Source organism: Podarcis raffonei, chromosome 13, assembly GCF_027172205.1.
Source record: "Podarcis raffonei isolate rPodRaf1 chromosome 13, rPodRaf1.pri, whole genome shotgun sequence".
In the NCBI taxonomy this organism is placed as follows: Eukaryota; Metazoa; Chordata; class Lepidosauria; order Squamata; family Lacertidae; genus Podarcis; species Podarcis raffonei.
In genome coordinates, this window is record NC_070614.1 from 26,106,803 (window position 1) to 26,126,506 (window position 19,704).

The following is a 19,704-nucleotide window of genomic DNA, read 5'->3' on the forward strand; positions in this document are numbered from 1 at the left end:
GACATGAGGAGGACACAGCAGGACAGGCACACACCCTTCCAATCCACGCAATCGCTCTAATTGGAAGTCACATGCCTGTTGCGTCCTCCTGACACCCTGCCAGCCCCCCACACTGCTTCGCAAGGCTGGGATGTGGGATCCGATTTGCAAAGCAGCACAGGGCTGGCAGGGGCAGTGCAAAGAGCAGAATGTGCCCTGGGGGAAACTGTGCCTGGGGCAACGCTCTGCCCACGCTTTTCACCACACGAGTTCTTGTTGGTGAGTGAAAGGCACTCTGCACATTCTCAGGAACACTCTCTGTCTGGTATTCAAGACTGTGAATGAGGGAGCCTGGCTGCCAGCCAGAGGGCAGCAGAGGGTATTGTTCTCCCTCCACCTCTCGTTTACCAGAAATCGGGATAAAATCCCCCCACCTCCTTTTGTCAAATGCCCAGATTCACTTCTTTATTTCTCTGTTTGTTCATTTCCCCTTTACATTATGCAGCCATTTGTCTTCCTGCTTAGTGAAGCAACGAGTTGCGGTGGAGGGAGCATGGCTGGCCGGCTGCCAGCTTCCACAGTCAACTTCTTGGGCTTTTTTTCATTACTCCTGGACATGACTCGAAGAGACACGCCTTAGCAATCCAGGTGTGGCTGCCATGAGCTCACCTGGCATAGGCGGGACGGGACAACCATTAAAGCAACAGCACCCTCAAGGCACTCATATCTTCTCACACTTTCCCTTTGCCACACTTCAGAGTGAGTATATCACAGAAAACAGCTGCTGCAGCTTAGGTAATGGAATGATTCTTTCTCTTTCTTTCTTTCTTTCTTTCTTTCTTTCTCTCCCTCTTCCTTTCTCTTTTTTGCTTCCCCCCTGTTCTTCACTTACGGTTGCAACTTTTTTCCAACGTCCCGTATTAAGTTGCATGATATCTGTCCCACTATGATATGTCATGTCTGATGGATTGGAATGTAAAATGCGGGGTCCCTGCATCCATTTTTGTCTTGTGACTGGTTTGGGTCCAGAGATCTAGAACACTGTGATAAAGAAACCCCCAAACCCTGCAGAATCCTTTCAGTTCTAGAGCAGTCACGTTCTTCATTATGCATGTAGCATGCAAAACGTACGCAAAAGAACTGAAGTTGCTTGTTTCGACTCTTGACCTCACTTTTCTCTTCTACCTTTGCAAGTGCTGTTGGCACAGGGCGGGGAGGACAACCTGGCTTGCACCTGGCCTTTATTCATGGAGCAAACTGGATAATACGGGTTGATGTGCAGAGGAAGAGTTAAGTGGGTTTTGGATTGTTGTGGGAAATTGTGGGGGATCCTGCTTACTGCTGGACAGGGTGAGCCCTGACACTAGCTATGAACTTCCAAAACCTGGGGTGCTTCAGTATCAGGGGTTTAGTATGGAATTGGCATGCTTCGTTGGCTCACTTTTTATGGGGCATCCACATGACTCCATCGTCCTGTCATTGTCATCCTGTCTTTTCTCAGGGTTCCTCCAGATGATGTTTATTGAACATTTGCCCAGATTTACACAAAGATTATGTGGAGGGTAGACTATGCCTAGTCTTTTTTGAACATTCCTTTTGATTTATTTGCAGGGAGATTAAGTGTTCATCCTGATTTGTCTGTGCGGTGTTTACATGTTTTCCCGCAAATTATTTGTTCCGCCGACACTTTTCATTGCATTTTCCCGCCATTTTCCTAACAATGAAACGCCTGCAGTTGTTTTCTGTTTGAAGTGAGTTTGGCTAAGTAAGCACTATACCTTTCCAGTACATTTGAAGCACGTTTTCGCTGAATGAATTCTGGGCACTGCAGTTTACCTGTCACAGAGCAACAACTCTCAACAACTCTTAACTCTGTGAGGGGCAAACTACAGGGCCCAGAATTTTGTGAGGAAAAATATATGCTTTAAATTTACACTGTGTATGGGCCCTTAGCTACATAAGAGTGCTAAAGTGCTGTAATCCACTTTAATCCAAACACCATGCCTTTAAAGCTTTCCCCCACAAATCCTAGGAACTGTAGTTTGTTAAGGGTGCTGGGAACTGTAGCTCTTCAGTAAACTGAAGAGTTGCTGATTGCAAAAAAGGGAAGGCTGGAGGGTCATGGAAATCATGGCCTAGATAGGGGAAATGGAATTAAAGGGCTGCTGACAGGACCAGAGTAAAAATAGACATGGGTTCTTTGGATATAATACACTAGATTTTGATCCAAGCTCTGTAAGCTATTGAGAGCAGTATTGCTGCATCAAACACTGACCTACAGTTAGGAAAGGGGGGTGGGATTTGTTTGCGAATTTGGGCTTCCAAAACAATATGCGAACCACAACATGGTTCTCCTTCAGACTTGGTCTGAATTTTGCAATGCAGTTCTCCAACCACAAGAACGTGTACAAAAATTCATGTTTAGGGGGGTTTTGAGGGGTGGGTGTTGTTGATCTTGTTGGTGTTAATTTTTTATATCTATATTTTGGATCTTGTGATTTATGTGGAATTTTTCAGTTTGGCTGTGTACTTTTTGATTTTCTTTATTGTTAATGACTAGTTTTGTTATGTTCGTAGCTATTTAATTTTTTATACATTGTAAACCACCTTGCACATGGTTTGAACTTTGGAAGGCTGCAAACAGAAGACTAAGTGATGGATTGATTAGTGGAAATAACATGCTGAAATCCATGCTGTTACAGGAAAAAAATGTTCTTCCCCCTCGAAAAAAATGTGTAGACGAGGAGAAATGTGTACAAATTTTCAATTTAAGACTTTAAAACAAACAAACAAATCTAGAAAATATATGTGTGAAAATGGAAAGAACTGAATTGAAGATTGTATAAACAGAAACTGAGAGAAACCGACATTAATAACTTCATCCCTGTTTAACAGTGGGGGCCAACATTTATTCAAAGCTGACTATTTAGTCACTCTTTTTTGTTCTTCCCGCTTGAAATTTGAGCTGCAAAAGCAAACAAGCCCATTTCCTTATCCTAGAAATAACGTGGGAAGGAAGGCCGGATCACAGATTACACGCTCCTTAATCATCACTGGGTTCCTTTGTGGCGCTCCTGGATTAAGAGGGTGTGCCAGGGAGATGGCGGGATACCGTTGCCATACTGAGGCTTGTTTGTTTTGACTGTAGTAACAAGAAGCCATGTTACTAGTCACACAGCCTAATGTTAATATGCCTCACAGACTTGGAGACACAAAGCACAAAACTGTGTGACTTTAGAAAGGCCCAGGGTGATTGTCTGTACTCCTCATGGCAGGAATTTGACCCTCCTATTAGACAGGGTGAGTCAGCCGCCTCAGGCAGCTGATTTGGGGCATCGTGAAAGGGCAGCAAATGGTCGGTTAATTCAATTTATCCATATTATGTGTTTACTGCCAGAGAGGGCAGTTTTTGTGGTGTTTTCAGCCTCAGGTGCCAAAATAACATGGACAGCCATGGACAACTTAACTTGGAGTGGGGCTGGGGTCGCTTTACCTCAGGAAGCAAAATGTCTTGGCTGGTCCTGTTTGAAGGACTGGTAGTATGAAAAGGACTAGTAATAAGGGACAGGCATTTATAGCCTGCCTTTAAATTAAGAAAATGTCCAAGGCGACTCACAATAAATATCATCTCTGCCCTCCCCCCATTTATTTTATTAACTGGTCAATGACACCTCTAGTAAATCACTAAACGCCTGGTAGTTAAAAAGAGCTTGTCTGGTATAGGGGTTAAGAGTATTTGTTGGAAAAATTCTGGGTCAAATCTCACGCCACCCCTGAACTTACCAGGGGACTCCAGATAAGCCACTGTTCTCTCAGCTACCTATCTGCAATATGAAGATAATAATACTGGCATAACTTGCAGGACCGTTGTAAGGTTAACGGGAAATATGGCTATGAAGCATACTGAGCATTTACAAAATGTCTCCCATGAAGGCTCTGTGTTTCAAGCAACCTGGGCTCCCCTGTTCTTATTGTTGCTCAACTCTTCCCAGACATTTAATTCCTAAGCATGAATCTCAGGACATGGTCTGCTAGCTAAAAGTGGTGTGTGTTTTTCTGTCAAGTAGATTGTGTAGACCAGGGATGGGGAACTGGATTCCTCCAGCAGGTCAGAGTCTGACTTCGCCAACCTCCCACCACGAGCCAGATTCTGACATCCCCACCACATCCTCCATGTCCCACTTTGACCCACCCACTTGTCAATCGCCTGAAACCATTATGATACGCTTTTGAACCCCACGAACCTTTCTTTTGCTAATCAATTGCTCTCCAAGGGGAGCTTGGGTTAGTCACTCTCTCCCAGCCTTGCAGGGTTCTTGTGAGAATGAAAATGGCGACATGCTGCCTTGAGCCCCTTGGAGGAAAAGTGGGGTATAAATGTTGTAAAAATCTTCTGCAAAGGGCTATGTTTCTACCTATTTTCTTTAGCTCCTCCTCGTCTATCTTGCAACATCGTCTTCGTTTTACTGTACAAAGCTCTTCAGATTTCTACTGTTCTCTTGCTCTTTCCACTTTCCAGCTTTCTAACATTTGCACTACTCCATCTCCTCCTATTTATTTAAAGCAGCACCTGCAGCAAACTCATCTCCTCACTGATTTTCCAAGAAAAGACCTTATGGCCTGCAGCTTTCCTCCTTTCCATTTGTTTTTTTGCTCCTTATTGTCTGTCGCTATCAGATTGTGAGCCCGCAGGCAGTGCTCATCTCCTTTTAGCTTCTGAACAGTGCTTAGCTGTTAAAAGCTCTAGAAATAATACCAGGATTCCCTTACTGTTTAGCAGTTGAAGAGGCTCTCCGGGCAAACCTCTTGGGAGGAAGGTTTTGCCCCGCTGTTTTTTCCTCCACTTCCAGTACTGTGCTCAGTTGTTGTTTTAATTATGCACACATCAGTGACGTAGGGTGGGAACTTCTCCAGTGTTTCATTTCTCTGTGGGAATGTTTTCCATTTCACAAGTTCGTTAGCAGCAATGAGCGAGTGCCAACCGCAAATAAATTATTGGGCAAGTGTTTTGCTACAAGTAAATTAAATGGGTTATATTAGATCGCTCTCAAAGGCATCAGAAGAATAAAAAAATCTGATGCAAACGGAAAAAGTTCCAACGTAGATTACTCTATTCGAATTAGCCTGATTTGCATAGGAAATTGCCGTGGTTCAAAGTTTTCCAAAACAACAACAGCAACCCATTAACATTGGATGTGTGAGGGTGTCTGAATTTTATTTATTCATTTGTGACGTTTAAATCCAGACTTTCCTCCAAGAAGCTCCCCAGAACAACCCTGAGAGATTGTGACAGGCTCAATGGGCACTCAATGAGTCTCATGGTCTAATGGGGGGGGGGTGTTTGAGCCTGGGTTATCCCACTCCTAGTGCAACATACGAACCACTACATCACCCTGGCTCTCACTCAGTTCCCAAATCATCCCAACCTTATTTTTAATTTGGTGTGTTGTTCTCAGAAAAAGGCTGGGGGGGGGCTGCTGCTCTGTTGCAGTGATGCTGTGAAGCACTCCTTAGATCTTGGAGTATAATCGTACCTTGACTCCTGAACACCTTGGATGTCAAACATTTCGGCTCCTGAACAATCGAAAACTGAACGTGATTGTTCCAGTTTTTGAACGTTCTTTTGGAAGCCGAACGTCTGACAGTGCTTCCACAGCTTCCTGCAGCCAATCAGAAGCCGTGCTTTGGAAGTCAAACATTTTGGAAGTCAAACGGACTTTCGGAACTGATTCTGTTTGACTTCCAAGGTACAACTGTAGTTGGAAATTCCAGGGAGTGACTGTACCCAAGCTTGGTTTCTTTTGCATGGGAGAGCAGTGAAGTAGATGACCCCTAGGCTCCCTTCCAAGCTTAACATTCAATGAGATCTCACCTCACCTTCATCTGAAGATGTGCAATCTTTGCCAGCATCTGATGGGCATTCCAAAACACTAAGAGATCCCTAATGATTTCTAAACCATTAGCTCCTACTATTGAGGAGACAATAGTCCATCCTGGACTATTAAGTAGAAATTTACCTATGAAAGGAACAGTCAAAGGTGTCTTCTTCTGTAGCTAGTAGTAGATTTAAAAAGAAGAAGAAGTTCTGTGCAGGCAGCAGGCTTGGGGGGAGACTGTAGCTCAGGTTCAGTCCACCAACATTTCAAGGAAGGGCTAGGAAAGTCTTCTGCCTGAGCCCTACACAGCTGTTGCCAGTCTGTGTAGACAACATTGAGCTTGATGGAGGAATGGTCAGTCTCTATGTAACGCAGTTTCCTTTCTTCTTGGGTTGCTTCCAACGGTGCATGTAAAACAGATCGTTGGTATGGAAGGGGCAGGAGATGGGTCACGTTTAAAAGAGGAAAAAGTTCAAAAAAAAATGTGAGAACCTTTCTTCCCCACCCCCGATTGTGCAAATCCTTACATATCTATGTGAAATGGCACTAAGCCTTCTCCCAAAGCAGAAACAGCTATTATGTGGGAGAGAAAGTCCTCTGAAATGCATTGATCTCTAGTTTCCTTTCCAGCGAAAAGGGGGACAGAAAGGAGCCGTTTTTGTTCACGTCCAACAGTTATATAATTGCCAGAGCATAACGTCCTGGCTATTCGTCAAGCCTTTTTTCATCTGCCTCTCTCATCAGCCTTCAGGGCAGTAAGTCAACAGTTGCTAGACATGACGTACGGCAGCAATTGCAGCCCTTACCTTCTCCCTGCCTTGAGCCTAAGCTATAAACTTAGCTCGACACCCATTTGTCTGTTCCCGAAAGGGCTTGCTTCGGTAATGGTGAAAGCTTTGGAGTATCTTAAGCAGGCTTGCACAAAGTTAACTTTGTGGGTGCGCCTGAGGTCCAACAAGGAAAGTTAGGTAAACAAAGAAATACATAGCGGTGAACCTTTCCACAGTTGTTCTGACCACCTGCAGAAAAGCACGGTGTTAGCTGATATGAGTTACATCCCGTTTGGATTACTGTAATGTGGTCTTCATGGGGCTGCCTTTGAAAAGTGCTCAGGAACTTAAATTGGCTCAAAGAGCTGCAGCCAGCTTGCTGACCAAGGCTGGTTATAGGGAGTACAGTGGTACCTCGGGTTACATACACTTCAGGTTACAGACGCTTCAGGTTACAGACTCCACTAACCCAAAAATAGTACTTCGGGTTAAGAACTTTGCTTCAGGATGAGAACAGAAATCGTGCTCCGGCGGCACGGCAGCAGCAGGAGGCCCCATTAGCTAAAGTGGTGCTTCAGGTTAAGAACAGTTTCAGATTAAAACGGACCTCCAGAATGAATTAAGTACTTAACCTGAGGTACCACTGTATACAACTCTCTTGCTAGAACAGCTCCACTGAATACCCTTCAGTTTCCAGGTGCAATTCAAAGTGCTGATTATTACCTATATAGACCAAAATGACTTAAGTGCAAACATATTAAGTCCAAAGATTGCATTTGCTCACCTGAACCTGCCCAGGTTTTGAGATCTTCAGGGGAGGCCCTTCTCCTGGTCCTGTCCCTCTCACAGGCATGTTTGGTGGGGATGCAGGAAAGGGCCTTCTCGGTGGCTGCTCCCAGTCTCTGGAATTCCCTCCCTGGAGAAGCTAGACTGGTCCTTACTGTCCTTCTGCCACCAGGTTGAATACCTTCTTGTTTTAATTAAAGAACTGGTGCCGTGCTGCTTTTATTGCAATTTGTAAGCAGATTTTATATATGTAAAGGTAAAGGGACCCCTGACCATTAGTCCAGTCATGGCCAACTCTGGGGTTGCGGCACTCATCTCGCTTTATTGGCCAAGGGAGCCGGCATACAGCTTCCGGGTCATGTGGCCAGCATGACTAAGCCACTTCTGGCGAACCAGAGCAGTACATGGAAACGCCGTTTACCTTCCCGCTGGAGCGGTACCTATTTATCTACTTGCACTTTGATATGCTTTCGAACTGCTAGGTTGGCAGGAGCAGGGACCAAGCAACGGGAGCTCACCCCGTCGTGGGGAATTGAACCGCCGTCCTTCTGATCAGCAAGTCCTAGGCTCTGTGGTTTAACCCACAGCGCCACCTGCATCCCTCTTTATATATGTATATAGTTTTAATTTTATTAATGTTTAATTGTTTTTTCAATGGTAGCTCTTTCCGCTTTTAGCAATTCTTGTTTTTATCTGTAGGTTGCCCTGAATCCCATCAGGGGAAAAGGTGGAGCATTAATGATAATAATAATAATAATAATAATAATAATAATAATAATAGGAAGAAGCGGCAGAGTTTGCGGCGGGGGAGGGTTTTGGTGGGAAACCACAAAAGTGTACTTTTACCTGACTATTATATTCTCAACCCTGCCCTCTACTGACTGGAGCCATTCAAGGTTGCTTATACCCAACAGAATTAAACCTGTGGGCCGGAGGTTTCTGGCTGCTAATCTATATCTCTATTTTCCTATCTGTGCTATATTTTTGTGTATCAGTTCAATTGCCCATTTTTGCTGCTGCATCCTCGTCAGGCCTTCCCAGAGTTGCCCTTTCCTTTCTGTGCCTGTTAATAAAGCTGGTCTCTATTCTCTGTCCACTTGCAAGGAATCACAGATGTTACAGCATGGGTATGCAAACTAAGGCCCGGGGGGGGCTGGATTCGGCCCAATCGCCTTCTAAATCCGGCCCACGGACAGTCCGGGAATCTGCGTGTTTTTACATGAGTAGAATGTGTAATTAAAATGCATCTCTGGGTTATTTGTAGGGCATATAGGTTCATTCCCCCCCCCAAAAAAATATAGTCTGGCCCCCCACAAGGTCTGAGGGACAGTGGACCCTCCCCCTGCTGAAAAAGTTTGCTGACCCCTCTGTTATAGCTACATTTGTTAATAAAACTTTGGGCTCTGCATCTATAGTTTCTACTTTGCTCAAGGACTCCGTGTATTTTCTTTAAAAAACAAACAAACCTGTTTTCTTCCCCACCAGCACTGCCTGGAAGAAATGCATTTTCTTCTGCTTACGATTAAATAAGTAAGCTGCCTTTCTCCCTCTCTGCCCCATTACCTGCCGTTCTGAAACTAAAGTGCATTACCAGAGTGCTCATAACCATTTATCTTCTGTTTTAACATTCTGTTTGCACAGGTTTCCTCCTTTGATGCTGCAGGCTCCAGGAAAAGTTTGCAGGTGTTTGCAACATCTCAGCCGCTCAGAGAGAGAGAGAGAGAGAGAAGATAAACAATCCTTGAAGACTTCACAACCGAAGGATGTCAAGGGTGATGCCAAACCATGTGCTTAGGGTCGGACAGACAATATGTGTTTCCTCCCAAGAAGACCACGCTCACTTGCAGTCTAACGGTTATTCGCCTTGCCACACTTCGCCATCGCAGTATTTATATTATTCTGTAGAAGGCTGGGACAGACAGATCTCATTGACCCAAGGCAAAGGAGGTCCACTGCCCAAGATGGAACTCTATGACTCCTGTAAGCCGGCAGAGGCCACACCTATGAAATCCCCAAATTTGGGGGATAAATGTCTGCCAGAGGAGCCGACAGAAACGGGCAATGACAGCTGCCCAGAATTCTCTCCCACTTTGGATGTGTCCATTGATAAACTGAACCGCTTGATCTTGGAAATTGACCCCACTTTCCAGCCTCTCCAGCTGAATCCGATCCAAAGCCAGAGTCCTAACCAAGCTGTTCCACAAAGCAGCACAGCAGTGGCCCCAAAACAGGAGCCAGAATCCCCAGGTAAGGTGTGGAATTCATTGAGTTACAGGGCTCAGTCTGCTGAGCTGATGAGAGGGCCAAATCACCGAGGGTTGACCTTTCTCCCTGTTGCCTGCCCCTATGGGAGTTTATTGCGTGGTGTCCTTCAGAGGAGCTCTCACTCTCCCAAATCGCTGGAAACTTAGCTCCCACCCAAAAACAACTTCCGTAAACCTGTAGTGGTGAATGTTTCACCATTCTGACAAACAGCAGATGCGGTGACGAATCTGTGACTGAGCTCAGGGCCAAATCAACCACGAGGCTAATAAGTAGCCTTAAGCCCTCATAATTTTTAGGCTTTCAATTTCCCAGCTCAGCCAATGAAGCTGAGCTTCCCTGGACTAGTCATCTGCCCTTCGGCTTCCCTTCCTCATAGGTTGCTGTATCTGAGAATAGGAGAAGGATAGGAAAGCTGATAGTCTTCTACAGTAGTACCTCCGGTTACGTAACCCTCTGGTTATGTAAACTTCAGGATGCGAAAGCGGCAAAACCAGGAGTATTTGAGTGGGTTTTGCCCTGCACGCATGCGCAGAAGCGGTCCTCAGGATCCAACCAGACCTCTGGAACGAATCTCATCCACAACCGGAGGTACCACTGTATTAGCATTTGGTCTTCCATACCTTTAATCTAGGCTTGATCTGGGTTGTATTTCTTCGGACTGTAGATGGAGACATCATTGATTGCTCCACCACAAATGCGTGTGCGTGAGTATGTGTGTGCGCGCGAACACACACACACACACACGCAACCGCTAGGGTTGCCATATTTCAAACAGTGAAAATCCAATGTTTTTAGCCAAAGTTGTTGAGCAAATTTGCAAAAAAAAGAAAGAGAAGTTTTTGAGCTATTTTTAAGGAAAATTCTGGGAATTGTAGCTGTGTGAGAAGTCTCTGCGGCCTTCACAAACTACATTTCCCAGGATTCTTTGGGGCAGGCCATGCCTGTTTAAAATGGTAGGAGGCTGCTTTAAATGTGCAGTGCAGATGGGACCTTCGTCAAAGTTCAGTTCAGATGATGTTGACCATCTCACTGGCAGTTTGTGACCACTAGGCATATGATGCATCCATTGACTTGTTCTAGTTTGTGGTATTTCTACCCCCCCCCCCAATCTAAACTCCATATGATTGTTCCCTCTAACACACCTGATTGATTTTTCTTGATTGGATTAGATGTGCCAATTAAAAGCAGCATTGTGTGTTTTGCCCATGACATGGGCTGGGGGTGGGGAGGAGCCTGTTGAGACAAGTCTGCTTAGTCATTTTTTAAAAACTCAGTGGTGATGTCTCAGAGGGTGTTCCCTGCGATGATTGCCAAGGGCAACATGAGATTAACTGTCATCTCCCCCACAGATTTATCTTTGAGCTGCAATAACCAAGCATGTCAGGAAACTAGGAATAAATTGCTTCTTTCCATCCCACACACTTCTTTTTTCTATGTTGCTGGAAAGGTTTGCACACACAATAGATATTCTTATCTAAAATGGAAATGTAACCAATGATGTCTCAGCCCACATCACAAGATTTCCTGGGTGATGTCCAAGAACCCACTTGGCAACACCCAGGAAATTCAGGAAGCCACGGGGCACTGCATAGTTTATCATATGAAGCCCAGCCTAAATGGTTTGGGACCAGGGAATTTGAAGGCCCCCCTCTTCCTGCATGTACGCGCTCATCAACTGCAGTCATCTTCAAAGGGAGCACCTACTCTGCACTTTGCCATCAAGGCAGGTGTCTATGGTGGGGATGTGAGACAGGGCCTTTGCAGTGGTAGCACCTTAATTGTAAGACTCTGTACCAAGGAAGATTAGATCTGCTCCTTCTCTGTTGTCCTTTAGGTGGCAGTTTAAGACATTTTTGTTCTGGCAGGCTTTTAAATGTGTTGTTATATGGTTCACTTATCAGTTGTATTTTGGCTTTGTGGGGGGTTGGACTAGATAACCCTCAGGATCCCTTCCAACTCCACAGTTGGGAAATCCAGCCAGATGATGATGATGATAATAATACACTTCTATGATTCTGTGACTGCCACTCTGGCAGGTGGCTATCATGCTACCACTAGGTGCTTGAACCAGCTAATTGCCCATTAGAGCTTTCTGGTCCCCATTGATGACGACCGTGTCATGCTAAGCCTGAAGGAAAGGCAGAGACACATTGCATAACAAGGCAGCATGACTCACACCACCCTGCTAGGTTTTGTACTTTGGCACTACTTTCAGAGTACAAAATACAGACACATCGCATCATTTCACAAAGGGTGTGCACAGGTTATAAATTGCTGCGTTGTCCTCTTGCAAAAAGCATGCAATTGGCTATCAGGAGAGATTCACAAGTGGGAATTGCGCACCTAGAACCCTGTTGGGCAACAATGGGCAACCTGTGGTCCTCCTCATGTTGCTAGACTACAACTCCCATCATCCCTGATCATTGGCCATCCTAGCTGGAACTCATTAGAAATTGAGTCCAACAAGCATCTGGAAAACCGCAGGTACCCCTTCCCTGCTATTGGAGAAAAAGCAGCTTGTGAACTTTTTTTGAGGTGGGAAAAACAGAGGATTTGTAAGTAATAGGTAGCTTGTCTCTCTATTTCAGTGTTTCCCAAACTTGGGTCTCCAGTTGTTTTTTTGTACTACAACTCCCATCATCCCTAGCCAGCAGGACCAGTGGTCAGGGATGATGGGAATTGTAGTCCAAAAACAGCTGGAGACGCAAGTTTGGGAAACACTGCTCTGTTCTGTCAGGTTCTGTCTTCCTCCTACCTCTGCCCATGTGAGGATAATTGTACTGACCAAACTTGAATGAAATAATATGATTCTGCAGGCTGGGACTGATGGGAGTTCGGCAACGTCTGGAGGGCTACAGGTTCCACACAAGTGGCTATATGTGAAGTACTTAGAGCACTCAAAAAGTGGTTATACAAAGTGGTTAGAACTTTGCCTCCTGTTTAACACAATTCCTTCTCTTTCTGTATACTTCCACAACAACTGAAAAAATTAACATCTTCAGTGCAGATTACAGTTGTCAGATTGCAATCTAATCTCTAGAAAGAGATAAACTGCAGTGGAGAGAAAAGATTGAAATAGGAAGCCTTCCCAGAAGAATTGGGCAAAGAAAAACACTGGGAGTTTTTGTTCCTCTATGTCCAAACTGAACAAATGTGTCACACACTTGTTAATAAAAGCAAACTTGTTCCCACCCCCCACGCACGAGGTTATTCCTCCAGGGTTGGTAAAGTGGCACTAATATTATGCATCTCCTGCACAAACTCATTGATGCTGTGATAGTAAAGATCCCCATTTTATTTTCTTTTTAAGGAAACCTTTATGTATATGTATGTAGTTGTGTATAACAAGGTTGGGGAACCTGTAGCCCTCCAGGTGTATTGGACTCCAATGACTTATGTCAGAATGGCCTGTGGTCAGGATGATGGGAGTTGAAGGCCAACAGCATATGGAGGGTCACAGATTTCTCCACCTCTGGAGAATATCAGAAAAAGATATTTCAAGATCATGGCCAACACTGAGGTGTGGTTTGCCTCTGATGTATTCTTGGGGAGTCACCAGATGTTTTTCATCTGGAGTCAGGTACAGACAGGACCTATGAGAAAAACTAAAGCATCAGCCACACCCTCCCATACAGGTGCCAACAAGTAATGGGCTCAATGATCATCACTGGAATGACTCTATATGACCCGTGTTTTGGCAGGGCTGTTTGCCTTCCAGATCCTGGAGGTCGTTTGTACCTGGAAAGGGAAAGTACCTGGAATTAAGCCAGGAGTGACCTTTGATCTCAGTTTGCTTCTTGAAAGATTTTTATATACGCATTTCAGGGCTGTTGCCTTCACAAGCAGGGTACAAAATAATTTCACAGCAAACATTTAAAGCCTATGAAAAGCCACATTACATTCCTTAAAACGGGCAGTAAAACTCAACAATTAATTAAACCAGCTGATAAATTATTTTTAAAGTCACCAGTGAAATGGCTGTAAGCAATTCCATTAATATGGGGCCATCACTGAGAAGGCTCTGTCCCTAGTTCCTGTCGGCCTAATGCTTCTTATTGACAACCCAGATGGATTGCCCCATACCCCACTCATTCTTGTTTAGTTCCCTGTCTTTTTATAGACCTCAAAACCTAGACTTATTTATTGAGCAAAGACAGAACTGAATAGGAAAACGAAAGTAACTGCAAGAACTGTCTGAAGGTGGAATGTTTAGCTCTAACCCAACATAGTGAATGCACTTACTGTTTAACCCCATCATTTCCCATCACTACATTCTGCACATGCCCGGAGTCTTGCTCTTGGCTGCTTTGCTTACTGTGTGTATCCCAACACCAGGTCCTGGCATTGAAAACAGGTTCAAGGACAGAGGCCTGGTTTGAATGCGGCTTTGAAGAATCAGCAACTATAAACATTTGAGCGTCACTGTGCAGCTGCTTGCAGTTTGATGCTGTAGGGTTGAGCTGGCTGAAGGGTTGAGGCGTTTCTGCAACTGAGGCGTTTCTCCAAGATTTGTCCCGAGGCAAATCTAACTGCCTCTCAGGTAGTGGATGTACCTTAAACCAGAAGTTTTGTCCTCTGCCCCCAAGTCATCCTACTCTCTTGTTAGGAAAGAAACAAGATCTTTTATGAAAGAACAAAGAGAATAATGGGGAAAGAAACAAGAAGAGTCCAATTTTTAAGAGTAGAAGCTGCCTTCAAATTGGGTTGGGGAGGGGCAGCCAAATTTTGAGCTCTTGAGGAAGTGACTCACACAACAGGCAACCAAGGGGAGATGTTAGCACGGTTAATTCTAACATTTGCAGATTCCTCTTCGTGAAAATGGTTTTCCATACACATTGAATGCCTTTTCCTGGAGCCAGCCAGGATGAACTGATGAAAGCCAATTTTAACTCATGAGTTATTGCTGCAATCTGCTCTGATTGTATATTTTATCTTTATGAACGCTGTTTTTATTATGTTATGTGAGCTGGTCTTTGACTGTAATAAATTATCTATCTATCTATCTAACTGCCTCTCAGAATTGGCTTTAAGGGTGAGAGTAGCCAGACTTGTCCTGCCCCTCTAGCATTTCACAGTTGCTGAAAGTCAAATTCTTGAAGGATGCTTTTCCCCACTCTACAGAGCAGTGGTGGTGGTGATTTTGCTGCAAGGATTACTGAATCATAGAATTGTTCAGTTGCAAGGGGACCCCATCTAGTTCAGCCTCCTGCCATACAGGAATAGTGTGAAATAGTGTGAAGCTCTTTTTACAATGTTCTCTCTCTCTCTCTCTCTCTCTCTCTCTCTCTCTCTCTCTCTCTCTCTCACACACACACACACACACACACTGCTCTTCCATGGTGCTTCCAGGGCAATTTACAAAAGTACAGAACAAAACGCAAATATATACATATAGATGTGAAAATATATATTGCTTCTTAGTGTAGCGAAACAGGTATATTGTTAAAAAAAAAACAGGGTTGGAGACTAAGCTTTGCTGAGCTCTATTTCATCTTGTCTGTTGCTCTTTTTTGCCTCTGAGGTTTTTGATGTTTCTTTCTGCCAGACATAAAGTACATCGAAATGACACCTGCCAGAGCAAAGTGCCAGGAATCTCTGCAGAACTCAGCGAATCCGTCCAGCGCTCCACATTCCACATCTCCCCCAAACCACTGCCCTTTGTTCCCCCATGGAGGAACCCACTCCAGTGGCCACATGACCTTCGTGGTTGGCCACGATCCTGGTGGCCCCCAGTATCCCACAGGGAGGCAGTCGCCAGCTTGCATCCGAGTCTCCGAAAGCATCTCCATCCCGCAGCAGGACCAGAAGGGCTATGGGTCAACTTCCCTCCTGGCTTCCTCCCCAGGCTTGGAGAACTTACGGAAGCTGTCTCAGCATGGGAGGCTGGTGCAGCGATGCAGCGAGGCATCTCTGCTGTCGACAAGTCCTGGGTCGGACACCAGCTACATCCTTGGAAGGTAAAGTTGTTGCTTGGGAATCCTTTGTACCTGATCTAAAACTCATTCGGGTTTCTGTACCTTTATAACAGTAGTTGTATAGAAGAGGGGCTTTCAGTAGATGGAAGCTTGTCATGCACATCTATTAAAGGTACAGAAGCTCTATCATCTGGGCACCCTTATGCTAACTGACAATTATGGGAGAGGACTAGGAATTGAATGGAGTATCCTGGGGGGGAAAGGGACTAGTTGAAATTCTGAACTGGAGCACTCCCCACCGCAACGTTTTGTTGCAGATCCCTTGCCTACTTGCGCTTTTTAAGTTTGGAAGATAAGAGACACCACATACTTTAAGACAGGGTAGCAAAAAGGATCTGGTCGAACAGACTGGATCCTGAGCTTCACCACCTCCCCACAGGTATTTGTGACAGATGGGTGGGACTGCACTACCTGTCAATTACCATGGCGTAAAGTCACTAAGTTTCCAAGGAATGTGTGCTCTAAGCACACTCCCAATTCTTTCCTTTCTTTCTGCAGGCACAGTTTGTGACTTGACAGTGCCCTTCAGGCCAGAAAGACCTGCAGGCCTTGATTTGGTGCTAGTAGTTTTATGCCTCTTCCTTAATGCCTCCTCCTGTGTTTCCTTTCATCTTTTGCAGCAGCTCCCAGTCACTGTCCAACAATGAGCCCGACACTCCTCAGACCAGGTCAACAGGAAGTCCTTCCTCTGTTGGATCCCTCAGTGGTTCTTCCCTTGGTTCCTGGAGCTCAGGTTCCTACTATCCTGGTGTCAGTTGCTCCCAGAAAGGGAATTCTCCCCTATCTCAGCCGTTCCAGAAGGGACAGACCCATAGCTGCGCTCCTTCACCCGTCACAAGCTCCCCATCCCCTGTGCCCATTGTGCTTATCAACGGCCGTCTGGAAGACAGTGAGATGTCCTCCAAACTTTACAGGAATCACCCAGGTTCTTTCAAACAGAAGATGGTCCCACCCAGTTCTGGCTCATTTTCAGGTGCCAGCAGTTCCAACAAAACATCTTCAGAGAGCTCGCTCTCATCTTCTTCGTCTCTGGACAGTAAGTCACCCAACCCCCGTGATTAGAACCTATATATATATATATTTAATTTCAAAACAACTTTGTTGCAAATGGGGCACATGGAAAGAATCAGTGCTTGGAATGTTTATTTTAAAAAAACAAACGAATTCAAGTTTGTCCCATCGAAAAGGAACCGGTTTGAGTTCATCCTTTAACTAAACAGTTCAAGCTCATCCAAATGAACTTTTTAGTTTATAAAAAGTTTGTCCAACTTTTCAGAATCCAACATTCAGAATATTACAAGCTGTTGTGCTCCTGTAAGGGGTCCAAAAGCAAATTGGGGGCCACACACAAGTAAAAAGATATCTTGACAGATAGAATGTCAGCTGGTGAAGCTTTCCCCATAATTTTATTTCCATACTAGAAAAGGCTTGCCTTGTTTAATTTGTACAAGCCACACACATGTCAAAGGCACAATGCACCACAGGCTTTTTTCCTGTACTATTTTCTGCAAGCTACTCTTGTTGGTAGAGGGGAAATCCCTTTAGCACAGACAATACCAGAAATGCTGGACATTCCTTCCTTCTGATTGTTTAGCAGCAGTGATTAAGTGACTTGAAGATCTTAGCAACAGCAGCACCTCTGTATCTGCCTAATAAGCCTTAGAGCACAGCCTCCACTTTTTGCTTTCTAACTTTCTTTATTTAAAAAAAAGAAAGCTAAGTATTCAGTCCTACTGCAGAGGGTAGGGAGAGAATGAATGTGAAAATGAATTAGATACCTTTAAAAGATCTACCCCAAAATGAATTTAATTTACCTTTCATTCACCTGGCATTAAGGGAACTACTTTCAGGTATAGTTCAGTCAATGGCTAACATCCTGTAACAATGAATTCAACAGGTTAATTTGTGTTCTGTGAAGAGATAACTTTCCTCTTATTGCCATAAATCTGTTGTCTAGCCATTTCAATGGATGGTTCATTTCAAATAATGTGTCTCCTTTCCCTGGATCTTTATGATTTCATAAGTCCCTTTCAGACCCCACTTAAGCCATCTGTTTTCCTAGCCTAATATTTAAAGGAACAACAATCAGTCTCTCTGATCATTGCAGTCGCTTTTTGGACATTGCCTCCAGCTTTTCCTGTATCCTCTTCCCTCTTGCAGGCTATTCAAAAGAAACACAGACAACGATGAAGTTTGTGATGGACACCTCCAAGTATTGGTTCAAGCCCAGCATCACAAGGGACCAAGGTAAAATAAGGCATGGCGTTCAGCGTTCATGGGGGAGTTGAGGGAATAGCAGGGAATTTAAGAAACACTGGGCAAAGCTGCAGCCATATTTTCTTCCTCTGATATAGCAGGGCCTAGGGTCATCCTGGGCAAAATGAAGATCGTAGGAGGCAGAGGGTGCATTTGTAAGGGGAGGAAACATCAAATAGGAAAGAGGGTTTCTAAACCCTTACTGCTTTCTCCTTTGCAGACCTCCAGCCAGTCACTTTTCCTAACTCGACTGGGCAATCGGGGGGGTGGGGGGTGGGGAGGGTTAAGGATGCTCTCCTGAGCACTGCTTTCCCCAGCAACAGTGCCGGATTTATGTATAGGCTAAGTAGGCTGAAGCCTAGGGCCTCTAAATCTAGGGGGCCTCACCAGCCTGCCCTCCCCCCAGTGCCGCAGTCCACTCTCCCAAAATTGTAAACCCAAGACTTGATGTGAGGGCAGGAAAACTTGGGCCTCTAAATCTAGAGGGCCTCGCCAGCCTGCCTGCTCCCCAGTTGTGAGGGTGAGGGGTGGGGAGGAGCCTCACAAGTGGAGTAGCCTAGGGCCTCTCTTCATTTAAATCCAGCCCTGCCCAGCAAACGCCACCACCCCAGCCCTGGCTTTACAAATCAGAGGTAAGCGCAGGCTGGAGAATCCTCCTTCGCTTATTCTGAAAGTACGAAAGAGAGAAGAACACATGGAAGTCCACATATTCAAGACATAGGGAACCTATAGCCCTCCTGATGCTGCTAGACTGCAACCCACATCATCCCAGACCACTGGCCATCCTAGACTACCTCCAGAGTCCATCAACATCTGGAGGTCCAACCACAAGGTTCTTGCAAGGATTACAATGAGGGCAGGGAACTTCAGTGCAAAGTGGCCCTCCAGGCTTCTCTATCTGGCCCACAGAACTCTCCCTAGGCCACACCCTATCTCCCCAGTCCCCCCCACACACTGCCACACACTGGTCTTGCTGTGCATCCAAAGTGTTTTTGCCTGCAGAAATGTGTCCCTTGAATTTACACAATGCATGTGAAATGTTTTGAACACAAGAAAGCACCATACACGCTATTATTATTATTATTATTATTATTATTATTATTAATCACGATATTGCCATCCCGCCTGGCTTCATAAAATAACGCCCTTCTTTGGTTATGCCGATGCTTTGCCTACTGTGTGCCGTTAAACAGCTGTCCAGATGCTTGCTGATGAACCTCCTGGCACTTTCATCATGCGGGACAGCACATCTTACCGCGGCTCGTTTGGCTTGGCCATGAAAGTCTTCGGGGGCAAAACAGGTACTGAGGCTTCCCTTTTGCGGGGGGGGGAAGGGGGTTGGTTTTGCTCAAGCAGTAGTGTGCGGTCAGTGGATTGTTCCCCTGGCACCTTCTTCCCAGAGCCTGAGAAGCTTCTGCCCGGCTTAGGGGAGGGGGAGGCACGATGCTCATGTGTGCAACATCGCCGCCACCCCCCAAAACCCCTCACAAGCTGGTGCTTCTGGCCCTGTGTTCCCCTATGAAAAATTTCACTGCATACCACTGTGTTCAGGAGCTTTTATTGCAAGTCCCTGCAGGATTTTAATACCTGCCTCAGGGTTTACTGCCCTGAGGTTTCCAGTCTTAGTCTTGACAATATAGATAAAGGAAGGGGAACATAGAAAAGGAGATCTGAATACAGTGGTACCTCTAGATACGAACGGGATCTGTTCCGGAGCCCCGTTCGCATCTAGAGGTAAACGTATCTAGCGGCGGCATGTCTGCATACGCGCACGTCACGTTTCGCCCCTTCTACGCA

The 19,704-nt window shown here is 45.2% G+C and overlaps 1 protein-coding gene across 2 annotated transcripts in view; it reads left to right on the top strand.

Annotated features, from left to right (window-relative positions):
* Positions 1–211: 211 nt before the first annotated feature.
* The window catches only part of TNS4 (tensin 4), a 30,558-nt gene continuing 11,065 nt past the window's right edge, over positions 212–19,704 (top strand). The window contains exons 1-6 of one of the 2 annotated variants that reach the window (XM_053363208.1): positions 212–774; positions 9,053–9,658; positions 15,222–15,633; positions 16,272–16,687; positions 17,812–17,898; positions 19,101–19,208. In XM_053363208.1, the coding sequence (XP_053219183.1) occupies positions 9,175–9,658; positions 15,222–15,633; positions 16,272–16,687; positions 17,812–17,898; positions 19,101–19,208 (1,507 nt within the window). In that variant the 5' untranslated portion in view covers positions 212–774; positions 9,053–9,174. Of the gene's footprint in view, positions 775–8,942; positions 9,659–15,221; positions 15,634–16,271; positions 16,688–17,811; positions 17,899–19,100; positions 19,209–19,704 lie in introns of those variants that run through there. The other variant, XM_053363209.1, reaches the window with a different exon arrangement.